Source organism: Ambystoma mexicanum, chromosome 1p, assembly GCF_040938575.1.
Source record: "Ambystoma mexicanum isolate Mex_15411 chromosome 1p, UKY_AmexF1_1, whole genome shotgun sequence".
Lineage (NCBI taxonomy): Eukaryota > Metazoa > Chordata > Amphibia > Caudata > Ambystomatidae > Ambystoma > Ambystoma mexicanum.
This window is the reverse complement of record NC_090921.1, coordinates 1503540288-1503561663: the sequence shown is the minus strand read 5'-3', so window position 1 is coordinate 1503561663 and position 21376 is coordinate 1503540288. Positions and strand designations below refer to the sequence as shown.

The window sequence follows — 21376 nt, the reverse complement described above, 5'->3', positions numbered from 1 at the left end:
GCATTTTAAAGGAGTCAATAGCTAAGTGCGATATCACATAAACATTGGGCCTCATTACGGGTCCGGCGGTAACCCTGCCGGTGCTACTGGCGAATTGCTGCCAGACCCATAAAAAATTACTGGCGCCTGACTTCCCGGTGCCACCGGCTCATTACAAGTCCGGCGGCCGGGAAGTTAGGCGCCGGTAATTTTGTTAATCCCCATTCCCATAGAATCCAACAGGACTCTGTGGGAGTGGGGACACAGAAGCACCAGCACCGTTGCTAACGGTGACGGTGCTTCTTTGACGGATTTTCTTACCATGACTGCTATGCCCGGCAGGGTCAGACCTGCCGGGCACAGTGGCTCTGGCAGGCAAACCTATAGTTTATTGGTCCCGAAACAAGGGTGCAAATGAGCTTACCGGCAAACTTGTCACGAGGCCCATTGTATATATTTGCCATATTAGAATTGCTAGAGTACAAAGTGTGTTATTAAATTATGTATATATCTTGAATCTTATTTTTTATATAAAGAACTGTGTTAGCACATAACATAGTGTGTGGACATTCCATTGTGGGGGCTTGGGGGCTACACTGTACTTAAAAACCAGCCTGCATCACCTCCTGAGATTTTAAGCCTTGGTTGCTCATCTATACTACCATATAGAGAATCTTGTCTGCGGTGCTCTGTGCTTCTACTCTGCCATATAGAGGGCAGGAGTACAGACAACCCCCTCCAGTCTTTACATAGTTATGAATATGTAAGTTATTACCCATATACCTAATTATATTCTCCACCCGCTCACCAACTCTCACATTTGGAACATGTTCAGATCAGCCAGAAACCTAGTTTAATCTGGAAATTACATAGAAAATGGTACATGAATGAAATCAGTACAGCTTAAGAATGATAAGAAAAGGGCCTACATGATAATAGTCCTTATGAATTAATTGTGAATCTTCAGGTGGGAGAAATGGCCATTCTCGTGTCATTTGTTTTTACTGGGTTAGCCTGTACCCAGAGTTTTTTTATCAGTCTCTGTCATGCATGCTGGTCGCTACGCTCGTAGGACAGCGAGACCGTTCTACTCCAAATGGAGGCTATTCGATACGTTACCGGGAAAACGACGTTTACACTTTTCACGTCGCTAACTTCACGTGACTTTTGCTTCGTCACGTGAACTACGGTATTACGTATTTAAGCAGCGTAGAAACTTCACTCGCTGCTTCTGATCGTCTCTATTGGCGTTGTGTAGCTGAACCTCTGATCTACTTCCTGGCATAATCCTACAGCTACTTTTGGGCCTTCGATAGCGTGTGTTCCGCCACACGCTGATTCCTGGAGCTATCCCTTCACGTGAAAATCCACACGCGCTCTTTGTCTTCACACGCGGCTGGCCAAGGCTGCGTGAATCCTGCTCGCGTGTAAAATCCACACGCGCTCTTTGTCTTCAAGTGCGGCTGGCCAAGGCTGCGTGAATCCTGCCCGCGTGTAGAATCCACACGCGCTCTTTGTCTTCAAGTGCGGCTGGCCAAGGCTGCGCGAATCCTGCCCGCGTGTAAAATCCACACGCGCTCTTCGTCTTCAAGTGCGGCTGGCCAAGGCTGCGCGAATCCTGCCCGCGTGTAAATCCACACGCGCACGTTGTCTTCACACGCGGCTGGCCAAGGCTGCGTGAATCCTGCCCGCGTGTAGAATCCACACGCGCTCTTCGTCTTCAAGTGCGGCTGGCCAAGGCTGCGCGAATCCTGCCCGCGTGTAAATCCACACGCGCACGTTGTCTTCACACGCAGCTGGCCCAGGCTGCGCGAATCCTGCCCGCGTGTAAATCCACACGCGCACGTTGTCTTCATACGCTATTTTCTTCTAACTCCTGCATCTGTGGAATTAACGGAAGGATTGATCCCTAAAGTGGGAAGGAAGCCTTTCAAGGATCATTGGAAGTGACTTTGAACTGAACTTTGGACGCTATCCTGTGGTGAATTCAACCCGTATCTAGCGTGAGCCTCGTTCCGTTCGGGATAAGTCTCCCTTACTAATTTTCCCTTCCCTGTCGTTTTGTTCTTCATTTCAAATCCATCAAGAGACTTCTGGATTGTTCTACCCAGAGATACAGGTCAGTGTGATCATTCCTGTCATTATCTAATTCATCATACTCAGGTTGGAGCAGTTATTCATGATACTTTAATTTGTCCTAGGCTGGATTACTATACCTTACCCACGCCCTTTCCAGTGATCCATCGCTCTGCCTGTTTTATCAGCCAGAGGGTTGTATCATTTGGAAGGTCTTTGTTGACTTCACGACTATCAAGTCGGGTGAACAGGGATCCGGAAGACCCTACCTCCTGTATCCTTTTGAGTATTGTATCCTTTTCAGTTGATACTTTGGTATAATTCTGACAGAATCAGAAGCCATGGAGGGTACGGATCCTTTAACTGTTTTGACACAGTTGATCAACGATTTGAGAAACGAAATGGTTACTGCACAGGACATGTTACGGCACCGTATGGACGTTATGCAAGACGCCCTACATGGTAGTCCTCAGGGAGCACAGGCGCCGATGGCTACTGCATCTGGATCTGGGACTACGGCACCCCCACAGGATACTATTAATGTGGTTATGCCCACTCAGTTTCCCTTGGCCCCTCCGGAAAGGTTCACGGGTGATCCCAAAACCTACAGAACCTTTGTAAATCAGTGCCGACTCCATTTTCTTTGCCGTCCTGCATCTTTTCCTGATCTAACCACAAAAGCAGCCTTCGTGCTTTCCCATTTAGGGGGCACAGCCGCTGCTTGGGCTAACCCTTTGTTGGAAACTAATAGCCCTTTGTTGTACGATTGTGACGATCTCTTGACTGCTATGAGTAAAGTCTTTGACATGCGTTACTCTACTCAAGCCACAGATCTAGAGTTGCTTAACCTACAACAGGGCAGCCAACCCCTTATGTCTTACGTTGCCCGGTTCAATCAACTGACGGCGGAAACCCAATGGCCTGACAGCAAGAAAACGGCTGTTTTTTACAAGGGTCTTTCTGAAGAACTGAAAGACGCCTTATCTACTGTTCCTGTGGTTCCTACGGGTTTCCCAGAGCTGCTCGATTTGGTTCTACAAATCGACGCCCGAAGGAATGCTCGAAAGGGAGAGAAAAAGCCCTTCATGCCAGTCTCGGGGCGGTCAGAGACACCAGCAGTCGTCTCTAACGACCCTGAACCCATGCAAATAGGCGCCGTGAGAGGCCGATTGTCCAATGCAGAACGGGAGAACCGAAGAAAAAACCACTTATGTATGTACTGTGGTTCTTCCGAGCATTTATTGGCAACATGTCCTAAAAAACCCGTCAAGCGTGCGGGAAACGCCAAAACTCGACATTAGCAGGAGTCCCTATGTCGAGTGTTTCATCGGACTCCAGTACCATTCCTAAACATGCACCTGTAATAGTTCAGGTGACGTTACATTGTGATGAGCGAGAAGTGGTTTCCAAGGCCATGGTTGATTCTGGAGCCACCAGCAATTATATAGACATCACCTATGCCAAGAACCATTCCTTACCCCTTGTAAACAAAAAAAGACCTGAAACGGTGAACACCGTGGACGGATCTGTTTTAGTTTCTGGTATGGTAACCCAGGAGACGGTACCGGTTCAGATGACGTTATCTAATAACCATTCAGAAGAAATCATCTTCGATGTTATTGCTGCTCCGCAGTACGAGATCATACTTGGTCTTGCATGGTTAACCCTTCACAATCCTGCTGTTGACTGGGTTTCGGGATCGCTCCAATATCCTTCGACTCATTGCAATGAACATTGCTTTACCAGTCAGGAGGTGTCAAATAAACAACACATATTGGCCTCTATGGTGGAGGAATCTGCTATCAGCGTTGTACATCGATGCGACAATATAATACCATGCGAATACGCTGATTATGCTGATGTCTTTGATAAAGGCCAGGCAGAACGATTACCTCCTCATCGACAGTACGACTGTCCTATCGAATTGATTCCTGGTGCCAAAATTCCTACAGGCCGTGTTTATTCTTTAACACCTAAAGAAGATGTCGTGTTAAAAGAATACATTGACAAAGCGCTAGCAACGGGCTTTATACGGCCCTCACAATCTCCTGCTGCATCTCCTCTATTCTTTGTTCCTAAGAAAGAGGGAGACCTCAGACCATGCATTGATTACAGGGCACTTAATGATATCACCATCAAAAACCAATACCCCTTACCACTAATAAACGTTCTGTTGGATCAGTTAGGCACTTCCAGTTACTTCACCAAATTGGACTTGCGAGGTGCATACAATTTGGTTCGCATTCGTGAAGGCGACGAATGGAAGACCGCTTTTAAGACACGGTATGGTCTTTACGAATATCTGGTGATGCCTTTTGGTCTGTGCAATGCTCCCGCCACATTTCAATTCTTCATGAATGACATATTCAGAGACATAATGGACCGATTTGTGGTTGTCTATCTGGACGACATTTTGATCTACTCATCATCTTTATCGGAACACGTCAGACATGTTTCTACAGTCCTACAAAGACTTAGGGAGAACCATCTTTATGTGAAAGCCGAAAAATTTGTCTTTCATTCACAGGAAGTGGAATTCCTGGGTTACGACATTACCAATCTAGGTGCTCGAATGAGTCGTTCCAAGGTAAAGGCCGTCTTGAACTGGCCAATTCCACATAACGTCAAGTCACTACAGTCTTTCTTGGGCTTTGCGAATTTCTATCGCAGATTTATCCATTCCTTTTCCAAAACAGTAGCTCCTTTGACGGCTTTAACCAGTTCCAAAGTACCTTTCTGTTGGAACCAACATGCCCAAGCAGCATTCGAAAAGCTGAAGGAAGCATTTACCACTGCACCCGTGCTTCAACATCCGGATCCTGATCGCCAGTTTGTCGTTGAAGCGGATGCATCCAGTGTCGCTATTGGCGCAGTGCTCTCACAAGTTTGCACGGAAACCAAGGAGGAACACCCAGTGGCTTTCTTCTCTCGTAAACTCACCTCATATGAACGGAACTACACCGTTACTGAGCGGGAACTACTGGCTATCAAAGATGCCTTCCGAGAATGGCGTCATCATCTTCTTGGGGCCAAACAACAGGTGTTGGTGTACTCTGACCATAGAAATCTCCAAGCATTCAAATCCATGAAATGCCTTACGGCCCGTCAGGCCAGATGGCATGTCTTTTTTGCCCAATACGATTTCCAGGTCACCTATCGTCCTGCCCGAGAACATGTTAAGTCGGACGCTTTGTCCCGTATGAGTAAAGAGGCGCAGGAAGAAAAACAAGTACAGACCCAGCTGTTGGCAGATCATGTGATTTGTAGTTGTTCGGTTCAACCATCCTTAAAAACCGAAATACAAGAGTGGGTAAAAAACAATCCACAAGTAGTCCAGGATATGAATCTGGACGTGCATAACGGTTTACCATTCACACAAGGAGTGCTTTATCTACCAACTCCTTCAATGCGGAATAAAGCCCTCAAATGGAATCATGATTCCTTGATTGCAGCCCATCCTGGACGGAAGAAAACACTGGACCTGCTCAAAAGGTGGTGCTGGTGGCCATCCATGGCAAAAGACGTTATAAACTACGTATCTTCTTGTTCTGTATGTATCCAATGTAAAAATACACCTGGTAAACCAGTGGGCTTACTCCAATCCCTGCCTGTCCCTACCAAACCATGGGACATGATATCTATGGACTTTGTGGTGGAACTCCCCCCAAATCAGGGATATGATACCCTATGGGTCGTAGTGGATTATTTCACTAAATTGGCCCTATTTATTCCTTGTATTGGTTTACCAACTGCTACTGTTCTGGCTGAACTGTTCATCCAACATATATTTCGTTTCTTTGGTCTACCGTCAGTAATCATTACTGACAGGGGCTCGCAGTTTGCGTCACGCTTTTGGAGAGCTTTAACATCTGCATTACTAATTGATGATAGAATGTCCAGCGCTTATCATCCTCAAACCGACGGACAGACTGAAAGGGTCAATTGTACTATGGAACAATATCTGCGGTGTCTGTGTTTGCAATATCAATCGGATTGGCTCACGGTACTGCCGGCGGCTGAATTTGCCTATAACAACTCTTATCATAGTGCCATAGGCACTTCACCGTTCTATGCTCTCTATGGACAACACCCCCGATCAATACCTCTGGATTCCGGTCTATCCCTGGACACGCCTGCCGCAGGCCGTACTCTTCGTGATCTGAAGAGATTACAAAGAAAGGTGAAGCAGCAATTGGAGCAGGCTAAACGACGTGACAAGTTCTATGCCGATGCTCATAGGGTATCCGCACCTGTCTATAAGGCTGGGATGAAAGTCTGGCTATCCACTAAGAACTTAAGGATTCCAGGCAAAAAGAAATTGTTGCCTAGATACATCGGTCCGTATGAAGTGCTCCATGTTCTTAATCCTGCTGCTGTACGTCTGGCTTTGCCACAACGATGGCGGGTGCATCCTGTATTCCACGTCTCGCTCATCAAGCCGTTCTCTGACACTACTAGACTGCCTGTACGGCCTGTTGCTATTTCTGTGCGGGGGTCTGATGAATACGAGGTACAGGACATACTGGATATGAAACTCCGTTCTGGTAGACCATATTATCTGGTGGACTGGAAGGGCTATGGTCCCGAAGATAGGTCCTGGGAACCTCTTTCCAACATACATGCTCCTGCTTTATTGAAGCGCTTTCACACAAGAAGGGGAGAGGTTGTCCCTTTGGGGGATGGCACTGTCATGCATGCTGGTCGCTACGCTCGTAGGACAGCGAGACCGTTCTACTCCAAATGGAGGCTATTCAATACGTTACCGGGAAAACGACGTTTACACTTTTCACGTCGCTAACTTCACGTGACTTTTGCTTCGTCACGTGAACTACGGTATTACGTATTTAAGCAGCGTAGAAACTTCACTCGCTGCTTCTGATCGTCTCTATTGGCGTTGTGTAGCTGAACCTCTGATCTACTTCCTGGCATAATCCTACAGCTACTTTTGGGCCTTCGATAGCGTGTGTTCCGCCACACGCTGATTCCTGGAGCTATCCCTTCGCGTGAAAATCCACACGCGCTCTTTGTCTTCACACGCGGCTGGCCAAGGCTGCGTGAATCCTGCTCGCGTGTAAAATCCACACGCGCTCTTTGTCTTCAAGTGCGGCTGGCCAAGGCTGCGTGAATCCTGCCCGCGTGTAGAATCCACACGCGCTCTTCGTCTTCAAGTGCGGCTGGCCAAGGCTGCGCGAATCCTGCCCGCGTGTAAATCCACACGCGCACGTTGTCTTCACACGCGGCTGGCCCAGGCTGCGCGAATCCTGCCCGCGTGTAAAATCCACACGCGCTCTTCGTCTTCAAGTGCGGCTGGCCAAGGCTGCGCGAATCCTGCCCGCGTGTAAATCCACACGCGCACGTTGTCTTCACACGCGGCTGGCCAAGGCTGCGTGAATCCTGCCCGCGTGTAGAATCCACACGCGCTCTTCGTCTTCAAGTGCGGCTGGCCAAGGCTGCGCGAATCCTGCCCGCGTGTAAATCCACACGCGCACGTTGTCTTCACACGCGGCTGGCCCAGGCTGCGCGAATCCTGCCCGCGTGTAAATCCACACGCGCACGTTGTCTTCATACGCTATTTTCTTCTAACTCCTGCATCTGTGGAATTAACGGAAGGATTGATCCCTAAAGTGGGAAGGAAGCCTTTCAAGGATCATTGGAAGTGACTTTGAACTGAACTTTGGACGCTATCCTGTGGTGAATTCAACCCGTATCTAGCGTGAGCCTCGTTCCGTTCGGGATAAGTCTCCCTTACTAATTTTCCCTTCCCTGTCATTTTGTTCTTCATTTCAAATCCATCAAGAGACTTCTGGATTGTTCTACCCAGAGATACAGGTCAGTGTGATCATTCCTGTCATTATCTAATTCATCATACTCAGGTTGGAGCAGTTATTTATGATACTTTAATTTGTCCTAGGCTGGATTACTATACCTTACCCACGCCCTTTCCAGTGATCCATCGCTCTGCCTGTTTTATCAGCCAGAGGGTTGTATCATTTGGAAGGTCTTTGTTGACTTCACGACTATCAAGTCGGGTGAACAGGGATCCGGAAGACCCTACCTCCTGTATCCTTTTGAGTATTGTATCCTTTTCAGTTGATACTTTGGTATAATTCTGACAGTCTCTTTCTGTTGGAAGCTTGCTCTTTGAAGTTGTTGCTCCCATTTGCACACATATTGGTGATGCTCCAGCCAAGGGGAACTTCTCCTGCAGTCAATGCCTTCAGAGCCAGCATGTCTGGAGAACACTGAATTTCGACACCTTTAGCAGGACACTTTATTTCAGTTGGTAATTAGAAAGGAGATGTAACATCCAGACTGACAGAGGGGGATTTCTTTGTGAAGTGCCCCACAGCCAGCAAAAGGGTTTGTCTTGGACTGACATTTTTCCACGAAAAAAAAAGTTGTTTTTCAAATGTCACTGGTATTTTTTGTGTGAAACATAATATACATTGCTTTTTTTCAACACACACATCATGTCTTTTCCATGACATTTTTCTGTGAGCAGCGATACATTTTGACATTTAAACTACTTTTACTTGCACATACCTATGCAAGCCATTTTTGTGTCACTGTTTAAAAACCCATGTGAAAGAGATTGTTGATTCCTCCTTCTTTTGTGAATTAAAATATAAAGAATAATTAGATGCCTATATTGATAACATGAACCACGGATTGATTTGTTTCTTCTTGAGATAGGATTTATGTCCCACTCATGCTACTCATTTCATCAATTTCAGAAGTTCAATAGATGAGCTCCCCTTCTTTTCACTCAAACCTGTGACCTATGAGTTTTGCTATATATTACAGGGCCTGCGGTAGCGGGCGTGTAGTTATGGTTGCTCAACCCAAAAGAGGAGCACTTTTTTGGCAGCTTATAACTTCGTCCCTCCTGGACGAATCCTTGTAAAAAAAAGTATATGGCCGGTCAGATTGATCCTGTGAAGTCTGGTGAGGTTTTGGTAAGGGAGGAGGGGGGCAGGGGTGCCAAAATGTGTGGGTTTTTCCCATAGAGGCAATGGAAAATAAAATGTCCTCACGCCTACAACCCAAACCACTGGATGGATTTTCACCAATTTGTGGCAGGAGCGGTGGTTTGGTCCCCAAAGCGTGCTTTTGTAAATTTGGTGTAAAACCGTCCATTTGTTTTGTAAACGACCAAAAAGTAGCTACAAAATATTTAGTGATATATGGGTTCGATCTGCGGACTCACTTCCCTGTGGTCCGCGGACAGGCCTCCGATTGGTCCAGGTGCCGGTATGAGGTCCGCAGACATCGGACACGCCCGCTGATTGCATAGTGAAAAGAGCGAGGTCCTTTAGATTTTTTGAAAGGCCCGCCATGTTAGATTTGCAATCATCCGACGGTGTCCGCAAACATTGCGGTAAAACATATTACAAAACACAACATTGCACTTGTCAAACTCATCAAAAACAATCACTGGGGAGGTGAGGGTTGATGAGGATGGGATGGAATATGGCCAGGAAAAGCTAAACAAATTGTGTTTTTCTTCCCTGATGGCTGCAAACAGTCCAGGACAGTCCTGTGATGTTTGCGAACATCTTAGATGTTCAGGGGCATCTATGCTTATTTGTGCATTACAGGGTTGGTGAAAAGCAGTTTTTGGATGGCTTATTACTTTGGTGCCACTCAATGAAACTGTATGAAACTTTGGGATTTAATTCTAGACCTGATTTTAAATGGTCTTTGAAAGTGTGGTACTGTTTTGTCAAGAGGGAACAAAATTAGAGGGGGGGCGGGTCACAAAATATTGTAAAGGCTTATAAATGTGGTGACATTTGACGAATCTGCAAACAAGTTTGCAAAAAGATTTTAGATCTAGATATCAATGTTTTTGCAATGTTGGTGGAATTGTGTCAAGAGAGGGAAAAATTAGAGGGGGGTCCCAAAATATTGTAAAGGCTTATAAATGTGGTGATATTTGACGAATCTGCACAAACGTTTGTGAAAAGATTTTAGATCTAGATATCAATGTTTTTGCAATGTTTGGTGGGATCTTGTCAAGAGGGGGTTAAATTAGAAGGTGGTCTCAACATTTTTAGATGGCTTATAACTTTGTTGCCGTTTGACGAATGTGTACATAAGTTTTCAGAAAGATGATAGACATAACATTGAATGTTTGTGCAAAGTCTGAATGGATTTTGTCAAGTAGGGGCTACTTTATATGACTATTGTATGTACGTACATTTTGACACTTTTGCAAAAATAAAACATGGGTGGATTTCCAGCAAACGTGTGCAAGGAGCATTGGCAAGGACCTGAAAGCATGGTTTTGCAAATGTGTCCGTTTTTTAGACAAGTGTCATAATGTAGGTACAAAAAATTGTGATATACCTTTGGTGACTGAGGTATAGCCTGTGGCCATGGGCAGTGGCGAGATTGTCCGGGTCATAGCATAAGGTCATAACCCAGACAATCTGGCTACTGCCCATGACCATGAGGGACAACTAATGGGGTTAAATTGACCATGTCCACCTAGGTCTGGCTATGTGGGAACGTTTTTCAAAATAGGGATAGGTTTGAAAAGGAAAATAACATTTGCTCATAGGTACAGGTTGAAGTGCTGGAGGGGATTGCAGCAAATATGCACAAGGAGGGTCAGCAAGAACTGGAAAGCATAGTTTTGCAAATATGTCTTGCGTTTTTTTTAAGTATAACTAGTAAGTACACAACACAGTGAGATAACTTTGGTGGCTGGGCAATGGGCCTGGCCTTCAGCAAGGAGAAATGTGTACTGTAACTTGCTTATTGTGTCATGCGGCATGGCCGAGGCGGTAGGTTTGAATGGGAAAAATATTCTGCTCGCGGTTACAGCCTGAAATGGTGAACTAGATTACAACAAACATGCGCGACAACCATTAGCAAGGACCTGCAGGCATGTTTTTGGAAACATGTCTTGTGTTTTATTTTTCCGAAGTGTAAGAATGTAAGTAGAATAGTGATATACATTTGGTGTCTGGGTAGTGGGCCCGGCCGCCTGCAAACAAAATGTGTACTCTCATTTGCTTATTGGTGAATGCGGCATGGCCAAAGCTTATGCCCCGTGGATTTGGAGACTGGTCATGGATGCAAGCCATGAGCACTGGCTATTGGTTACATTATGAACTAGGATGCAGAGTAGGTGCAGTGAATAATAGTGGTGGTTTGGTTTGGCTGGGGTCATGGTGGAGCCTTACCCAGTAGGCAATTGAACAATGAATTCCAGCCCAAGCATACCCTGCTGATGATAACAGACATAAGTAGGTGTTGCAAAAAATGTTTTCTTAAATGAGCTTTATAGTTCTTTCACATATGTGAAAAGAGGAATTATTAATAATTTATATACAGTGATGTAACACCATGAAACATTTCACTTATAAAAATCAATTAAATTGACAGAAAAAACATGGTTAAAGGGATGTTATGGTTAAGGTGCATCCCACCCTTGGGACTCCTCTGCTCCAGTAGTTGCCCAGTGGCGTCCCACCTTGGCATACCTTGGCATTTCCCTCCTTGGTTCTCATGAGCACGTGCCCATCCGTACTGCCCCTTCTATTTATGCACTTCTCTCACTGCACAATGCAAATGTGTATTTATAGGAGCATTGTGTACAATTTATTTGGATAAGTAAGGAAAATGTAGATGGTTCTCTCTTCGCCTTCTGCAGGCAGCCATGCAAAGGGAAGAGGGGCTCTTTACGGAGCCCTGCCTTCCCTTTCCATGTGGCCATCTTGGAAAAGGATGTTCCTTTCTACAGCGGGACGACACGGGCATCCCGGTGTAGGATGAAAAATCGCTTTGGCAACCCTGGGTGCTAATGTCCTTCATTCCCCATTTCAGGGGCTGGAATGGGGAAAACACTCCTGAGCCCGTTGTTATCTGCCCTCGCTTTGCTTGAGATGATAACTTGGCCTGCCGGGCCGTTATCCCCTGTTCCAGTCACTGGAACAGAGGATGAACACCACATTTCCATTAGCATAACACAAAATGCTAATGGAAATGTTGGGAAATCTTATTTAGTCTATGAACTTTACTGAGAAATGTAAAGTAGACTGAGTCTATAAGATTATTTTGTCTTGTTCCATTTTTTTTAACTTTGAAAGGTGGTTTCTAAAAGAACCTTTTTTTGTTGTTTTTTTTATTTTTATTTTTTTTGCATGAGAGGTTAGAACGCGAGGAGGGGAGGGAAATGAGGGAAGAGGCACCAAGCACTAATATGGAGGGGCAGGTGGACAGGGGAAAATGTTGCTTGTGTATTACATCTAAGGTAGGGGCAGTGTTTCTTATGCTCCTTGATTACAGCACTTCAAAATTGCTCCCCCTTGCAGAGTGGTGTGTTGCAGTATATACAAAGGACTGTTGTCTTCGAAAGATATGGATCAACAGCATATTTTATTGCATGCAAGGTAGCTGGTGGGATTTTGTGTCCCACAGAAGTAGGCTGTGTTTTTACAGTATTGGTTGAGGAAGATGAGTTGGAGGAAGACAGCCTACTACTTGTTAAGAAAGGAACAACCTTTCTGAGATTATTGCAGTGGTTTGGTTTGGTTTGGTTTGGTTTGGTTTGGTGTGGCGGTGCATGGAGGTGGTCCCATCAGAGTACTGTCCAGGTAGTCTGGGAAGCACAGACCCGATCGTGAAGTACGGATGCGTTCGCGAGCATGTCATCATGCCGCGCACGCACAAGGTCACGTGACACTATTCGGAATGTCTGTGATGACGTTAGATGTTCGCCTATGTAGACGAATGCAAAAACAGTGGAAAAAGTTGCAAAAAGTGTATAGAAGTGTTAAATATAATGCTAAAAGGTGGGAAATGGCAGAGTTTTAAGGTGAAACTTTGTAAATTGTACAAAAATGTTGCTATAGTGTGGTAATCATGATATTAGTAAATTGTAGGAAATTAGCAGGCACTGGTTAAAACCCATGAAATTCACTGAAAAAGCGTTGTTAAAGGGATGTTATGGTTAAGTTGCACTAATAAAAACTATGAAATTCAATGAAAAAACGTTGTTAAAGGGACGTTATGGTTACAAGAAAAACCGAAAAACCTCAGAAATTCACCAGCTATGGTAAACTAAGCAACCATAACTCGCGCCACCACCGTGCACTGCTAAGACTAACATGCAGGACATCAAAAATGACATCACAAATGTCAGAGTTCGCTACATCAGGGAACCCATCTAGTTTGGGGCCTAAGTGGATTCTACGGATAGAAAAGCTGGACATGTACTTTAAAGCCACCTGAGAATCCGATGATGAAGCTAAAGTGGCAACACTCATCTATTCTGCAGTATCCGAGGTGCACAACATTTAGAATCATGTCACTCCAGCGGACAACACATATCAGGCAGCCAAAAATTGCCTGTAGGAACATTTCTTTCCACTGGCAAACCATGACTATGAGGGATTTGTCATATGCACTGCAAAACAGAAGGAGGAGGAATCCTTGGACAAGTTCTATGGCCGGCTCAGACATTTGGCAGCCACGTGCGCACGGGAAAACAAAGAGGGTATGGTCACAAACCAGCTGATTCAAGGATATGCCTCGGGGAAACTGCAACGCCAGGTATTGAGCGAGCCGCGGCTCACGCTGGCATGCGTGAGCCCCTGGAGATGGGCAGGTCATATGAACTGGTGGAAATTCGCACCACCAAAATGGACGCTGCAGTTCGCTCACTCAAGCTAGAAGATGTATGTGCAGTTGGATGACAACAATTCCCTGGGTCAGGCAGGCCTCGATGGAATGCCAGGAGAGGGGAAAGCCTGACACATGTCCAAAATGCAGTTACGACTTCCCACATGCAGGGGAGTGGCCAGCCAAAGGGAGGGTGTGCGGCTGATGTGGGGCGATGGGTCACTTCCCAAGGATGTGCAAGGCTCCCATCTCAGTGACCATTTCCCGCGGACCGAGGTGGCGGTGGTGGAATAAGACATAGGGGACCAAGAGCTGGCAGAGGAAGAAGAGGATGAGGAAAAGATCTTTTTCATTTCCCGCATAGGCTCACTCAAAACAAAGAAAAGAAGACAACCCATGTGCACTGTGACTGTGGGGGGTACAAAGACACCAGTGCTGGTGGGCACAGGGGCGTCAGTATGTGTGATGGCAATGCGTCACTATCAAGCTCTCCCAAAGCCCCCGCCACTGTCCAAAGCAAGGGCAAAGATCTTCACATTTGGGGGAACCCAAGCCATACCCCTCAAAAATGTCCTCGTCACCAAGGTGACTCGCAAGGGCAGAGAAATCAAAGCTCAGTTCTTTGTCACGGACATTAGCAGTCATGTACTCCTGCGTTGTGCAGCAGCAGACACCCTAGGAATTGTTCATTTTGCCTACAGGGTATACATTGAAGACATAAATGAGGTGTTGGAAAAGTACAAACAGGTATTCGTGGGAGTGGGGAAGCTGCAAGGAGATCCCATCAAGCTGCATATTGATGAGTCAGTTCGCCGACAGCCCTAAAACACTGCTGGATACTTTTCCACCTCAGGAATCAAGTAGAACTGGAGCTGGAGAATCTAGTGAAGTTAGGCATCATTGGAAGAGTAGAGGGACACATCCCAGTGGTCTCCCCCATTATCGTTGCACACAAACCAAAACAACCCCAGGGTCGGTGTGGATATGTGTGGACATGATACTTCCTAACCAGGCAATCTGGAGGGGAGGCACATAACCGTGAAATTGGGTGATGTGGTGGGCGAGTTGCAAGGAGCTTGATTATTCTCAAAGTTGGATCTGAGATTTGGGTGCCATCAACTAGAGCTTCACCCGGACTCTCGCTACATCACCACCTTCACGACCCACCAGGGCCTCTATCAGTATAAGCGTCTCATTTTCAGGATCTCTTCAGTGGTGGAGGTATTTCAAAATGTGATACGCGGGGCTCTGGCTGGACTGGAGGGGGTCATAATTCTGTGTGATGACATTTTGGTTTCTGTAGCATCCAAAGCGGAACATATGGGCAGTTTGGAGAAGACATTGGAGATAATTTAACTCCTCAGTCTCAACCTACACCGTGGGAAGTGTGGATTCTTAAAGGACCACTAGAACTCTTTGGATTCATGTTTCACAAAAGCAGCATTTCACCCAATCCGCGAAAGGTTCAATACATTCGGGAGGCAAACCCACCAGGGAGTGTTTCGGAGATCAGAATCTTTCGAGGGATGATGACATACTACAGGTGTTTCATCCCGAATTTGGAAACCATCTCTGTGCCCCTTTGGGTTCTCACGAGAAAGGACAAAGGGTGGGAGTGGACTGCAAAGGAACAAGAAACCTTCAAAGCCATCAAGCAGGCACTCACCGGGGAGCAACCTATGGCCTTCTTTGACCCACAGAAGGAGTCGGAGATCATAGTGGACCATGCCCCCTTGGACTAGGAGCAGTCCTGTCACAACAGGATGCCCATGGACAAATGAGACCAGTGGCATATGCAAGCAAGGCACAGACGAATACAAAGCAACGCTAGTCCCAAATCGAAAGGGAAGCGCTCACAGTCTTATGGGGTTGGCGGCACTTTCTACATCTACATTCTAGGCAAGCTGGTAACTGTAGTAACAGACCACAAACCACTATTACCAATCCTGGCGGGGTCCTCGTCAAAACCACCCACGAGGATTGAGCGTGGATGCTTGCACTAATGGAGTATGGAGTACATTTGATATATAGGCCCGGTCTCCAAATCCTGCGGACTACCTCTAGCGACATCCAATGGGTAAGGTGAACAGAGAGTGTACTGATCAACTCTCTGTGGAAGAACATGTGGGGGTAGTGGTGGCAGCAACCAAGCCAGTGGCACTGTCCATGCAAGAGGTGACAGATGCGTCCAACTGCGACGGAAGGTTTGCGATGCCATGGCCAATGGGGACTGGAAAACTCTTCTGGCAAACCCTCACCAAAGATCACAAGAGTCCCAACAGGAACTGGAACAACTGTGGAAGGTGTGACATGAACTGTCGTCAACCGAAGAAGGGTTCCTGTTAAGGGGAAGCAAGCTGGTGAATCCACTGGCACTGTTAGAGAGAGCAAATGAACTGGCACACTGTGGACACCACGAGAACAGCCAAAACTAAATCAAGGCTAATCCTGAAAGTATGGTTCCTCAACATAGAAACAAAGATGTATGAGTACATAGCAGGGCTACGTATGGTGTCAGGCGGCGGCCCCTACAAACAAAGAACCCAAATAGAATCAATGTCTCAGAGTGATCGACCATGGGACGTCGTCCATGCTGACTTTGGGTCCACTGGCCGCGGGATGCATTTTCTGGTGATGATAGACCAGTGGTCACGGTATCCGGAGGTCGAGCTAGTGGAATCCACGTCTTTTGAAGAAGAAGCGCAGGCAATGGAAAAATGTTTGCGGTTTCCCCAGACTCATATATTCAGACAATAGGCCCCTGTTTCAAGGTGAGTGTTTAGCTGAATTCATGGTAGAGTGTGGAATCACCCACCGGAAGGTTACACCAGTTTGGCCGCATGCCAATGGAGAGGCTGAACGCCTTATGCTAACATTAAACAAGGTGTTCCGCATTGCACAGGACCTAGATAACTCACTCAAGATGACACTATCAGTTCCTGCGAGAGTATAGGGCTATGCCCCACTGTTCCACAGGAGTGGCACCAGCAGAAGCACTCTTCCAGAGGTGCCCGAGGGACCTTATTCTGGAAGTGGATGGCCGGTCCCCGGGAACTATCGACGATGAAAGATTGAGAGACTATCGGAGAATTCACAATGAGAGAACCTATGACGACACCTCAAACCACCTGACTTGGCAGTAGGTGACACTGTATTGGTCAAAAACAGACATCCAGAGGGGAAGTTATCTCTCACATATGAACCCTGCCCCATGGACGTCCTCCGGGTCAAAGGATCAATGGTGACAGCAAGCAATCAGAGAGGGTGGTTACCCGAAACTCCAGCTTCTTCCGAAAGGTGGGAGAAGATGAAGAAGGAAGAGTTGTGGACAATGGGACACTCCCGAGCAGAAGCCCAGGCGGGCAAAGAGGTACCTGAGGACACTTGGGAGGCGAGGCGCCAGACACAACCCAGGTAAGTGAATATGCAATGGGAAGAAGAGGAAAAAGCTGATTTCCCGGCTGGGAACACACAAGGTGCCCAGCAATATTTAAGTTCTAAATCATAGGAGAGCAACAATGTTAAAGAGGCCTGTGATATAACGCTCTGATTGTGGTCCGGTCAAGACATGTTGCCCACGTTGGGCTGGATTAATGTTACAATCAGTTTGTAAATGTTATGCTATTCATGTTAAGCTGCTTCATTTTAAAGCAAGAGATTGAATTGTTCCCTTTGAAAAAGGAGGAATGTAATGTTGTCACGTGAGCGTGCGACCGCAGCACTGAGCTGTCGCACGCAGTTAAAATAAAGTGGGCCGTCCCGCGTAGCAGGCAGAGCGATGCGAGGAACCCGACAGAGCAAGACCTGTGTCTGCGTATTCTGTTGAAGGCACAGGTGGGCAAGACCTCCTGATAACTAACCTGTAACAGGAGCGTTCGCAGCTATTGCGGCTGTAACAGTGGTAAAGAAGCTTGTATTCCGCAAATGAAACAATATCTATTTCAAGACTCATTACACGCAGGTGTTTTGTTTAGAAGCTCGTACAAGTAAGGACAAACATTATCTTTTCATGTGCAGTTTTAGAAAGCATAAGTCTTGTATTTGGTCTGCAGCAAACTTTCAAAAATTGTGCACTGGTTATTGTTTGTCCTCGCATAGACCAACTGCCAAATCGAACACCTGTTTATTATTCTGCATGAAACTGACCCCGAAACTGCTTCTTTTCTCAGATTTCCTCCTCCCTTTTAATCTTCATTCTTACAGCATTTTCAACGGTTAAACTAGCTAAAAACATTTAACCTGAGTGTCGTAAATGTTTTGCTAAGATTAACCTTTTTGAACTTGCTGAAATTGGAAATTGGAGTGAATCGAGTTGGATCAAAGCTGTTTACCAATGACTTTATTATTTTGTAACACTAAGCACTTATGTTTATGTTTATTGAATTTTTATAGCACTTTAAGCCAAAGCGCTTTACAATATAACAACAGGTACTAAAGTTCATTTTACGGGAGCTGTTTAAAAAATCCCATTGGTGCCTACAATTTATTTTGAAATACTTACCAGAGAACTTTCCATACATTTAAAGATACTAGAACAGAAGGCAATACAGTACAATATTTAATTATCTCCTTTTTATTCATAACGAATCATAAAGGCACTGGCTTAATCCTTGAAAGCTAATACCCTTTATGCCTGTTTCTTTCTTCCCGATTCCTTATTTCTGCAAGTTCTTAAGTGCTCTCCTTTTGTCTTTGAAATCTCACACAATTGCTAGTTCTAGTTCAATTATTGTTCATGTTGTACATGGTGAGATTCTTGCTTACTGTTTGCCTTTTTTGCCTCAGGCGCAGGTAGTTGGATGTCTTCTTTTCCTCTCATTGTAATTTGTTTCATTCATATTAATTATAGTGAGTGCTCTGCCTCCCTCTCTGACCTTGTCTGCGCTTTAGAAAACTGCATATATGAATAAATAATTGAATAAATCCTTTTTCTGATGTTTATTCAGATGAGACAGTTGCTGGCTTTGTGCAGTTCCGGGTGATCAATCATGAAAGAGCAGTTAATGCGCTCTGTGCTGGAGTAAGAGTCACTGGCTGCAATTCTGAACATGTAAGTAATGCTACAACTGGGAGCAATGGATGGTCTTAATTTAGTGTGCAATATCACCAACACGCTTGCTTTATGCTGCCAGAAAATTAAGAAGAAATAGGGATTGACAAAGGTACAGAACACCCAATGCACAAAGGCTAGTGTAACCCACCTTCAAACGTGCCAAAGCAGGTGGCTCAAGCTTCCCAGTCATTGCAGCCAAGCAATGGAACTCCCTCCCACTCAATTGCAGATCAGAAGGCTCATACTGGGCTTTCCGTAAAGGCCTCAAAAGCTGGCTCTTCAATTAGTTCCGTACGTCCTTGGCCTCCTTCCTTTTCCTGAACCTTGCAGCAATATATATGTACTCTTTATACTTTATTCTGACAATATGCAACAATGTAATCAAGGCATCATTGTAACTTGTATCTGCCTTCTGGGCCTAAGTGGCCTCATGGAATCTATGTGATCACTGCGCCGCCCGTAACTGTGCCGTCGAAAATGTCGACGCCAATTACGGCACAGCGCAGTGATCCGATAGATCACTTTGCTAGTAACCCCCGGCCCGCGTTCCCCTTTCCGCCCCCCACGACCCCACCTCACTTACCTTTACGGCGGCACACTTCTGTGTGCGCTGCCTATACTCTGCTATCCCTACAGCATCAGTTCTGACGGTGCTTCTTTTTTCTTTTTTTTACTTTCTTGTCCTCTGCTTACCACAATGCTAAGCAGGGGACAACCCTGCAACCCCTGCTCTGCTTGGGCGCAGTAATGGGAGTCAGTATTTTGTGCACCCCCCAAGTCGCAGGGACTGCAGGGGCCCACAAATGAGGGCGACATTTTGGTACGTTTCCGCCTCATGTAACCTGTTCTCCACAGCGTCCTGATCCCTGAGGGCTTGCCCGCACTAAACAAAAAAAAAAAAAAAAAATATATTTATGCCCAAAATTACTTTAACAAGTGACTAAGGAATGTATCTGTAGATATCACATAAGGCAGTGTTATTTGCAGAGGCGTCGCTAGGGGGCGTTCAGGTGGCTATTGCGCCGGGACTTTTGGTTGTAGCCCTGAATAGAAGCTCAGGGGCTATAACCAAAAGGCTAGCTAGCTCTGAGTCCTGACAGTCCCGACATTAGCATAGCCCCAAATGTTAATCTTTTCCTGACCTCGCAACACCCCTGGTTATTTTTGTTAAAAATCCAAGCCTCCTGTGCTTAATACTCACAGATCATTTGGGCAGGCTTAACTGCGAGATCACAGAGGTTGTAAGAAGTGCACCAGAAGTGCACCATAATATTCGAATGTGCGTGCCATTAGCCATGAATCACTACCATTAGCCATGAATCACTAAAGAAAGCCAAGTGTAGTGACACAGTGAACTCGTTCAGGCACCAGTGCATCAATATAGTGGCCTGCTCACACTGACGAAAAATAGTGCTGGTACTTTAGCCGGGTTTTCTTTTTGTGCACCCTTCACTTTGTTTTTCACAATGCATAAATCTCATCACTGTTACAATTTCAAACACATGTACTCCTACACTGTTTCACCCTTCGACGCTCAAGACAATGCAAATCAGACAGCCGTCGCTGAATGCACATACGCCATGCAAGTGAAAAATACCAACCTCTTCTTCACTTCTCTGTGTCCCCGTTCTGTATTCTTTGTGGCGCATTCTGGCAGTAATGGTGCCGGCATACTACAGCTTGTGCGTGATGAGTCAGCACTTGCATATTGTGAAGGGAAGTATGGTGCCACCATGAGATGCGCAGGCGCGCCCTGCAGCATAGCTAAGCGATGATGATCTAGTGTCCACGACAGGGGGGTCTGAGCAGTAATTCCAAAAAGCCACACACCAAGGAGTAGGGCGGTGCACGAAGAAATACACACGCGAAAACACACAAATATTTAGTCCTGAGGTGTCGATAAATTATGGAGTGAGAGCACGGTGATTGTGAAAAATAATAGTATATGTGCTTGTGTTTTATTTTCATTTTTTAAAAGCATGTGTGCAGGGTTCGTTGGCACATATGCACATAGGGCTTTGTTTATTGTTAATGTTTACAAGTAAAGGTAGAGCATAATTAGGGCTTTTAGCCAGAGGTAAAATATAAGTATAATAAGGATTAGTGTTATTTGTATTAATGAACCACAGTGCAGCCATCTTTTAGCAGGCACAGGGCATATTTGATAGAAGCTATTATTAGATTTTAAAGAACGCAGCTCACAGTAAAATTGAATTTCTGCTGACATGTGAAGAAGAACTCGTAAGCTGCCAAGATCAAAGTATGAGGCAGAAGTTTCTCATGGGAGGAGAGCTTCAATCAGATGCCAGGAGCAAGGCCTCTGGTAGTGAATACAATAGCAATTGCAAATTAAATGGCAGAAAATACAAATTCACCAACGGTGGTGCATGAAGTTTGTTCTAACTAGAATTGCCACACTGCAAGGAGGGAGTTGGGAAGATGACAGGTGCAGGGGTCGAAAGATGAAGGAAACCAGCAGTTAGCTGGAATATGTACATTTGCATATATATCAGTCTTTGTCCCACCCAAAGGGCAGGCGGTCCAGCACCGAAATGCTGGGCAATACTGTTCTGAACAAGAGTAGCTGTATATCTATTTGTATGTTGTACTGTGCCACAAAGCAAAGAGTTTTTCTGC

General features: G+C 45.7%; 1 protein-coding gene across 3 annotated transcripts in view; it reads left to right on the top strand.

The window, feature by feature from the left end:
* Window positions 1-21376, top strand: part of LOC138456738 (intelectin-2-like) — a 665295-nt gene that overhangs the window by 587396 nt on the left and 56523 nt on the right. For all 3 annotated transcript variants that reach the window (XM_069607198.1, XM_069607197.1, XM_069607196.1), the window contains one exon: window positions 18633-18736. In XM_069607198.1, coding sequence (XP_069463299.1) covers window positions 18633-18736 — 104 coding nt within the window. The remainder of the gene's footprint in view (window positions 1-18632; window positions 18737-21376) is intronic.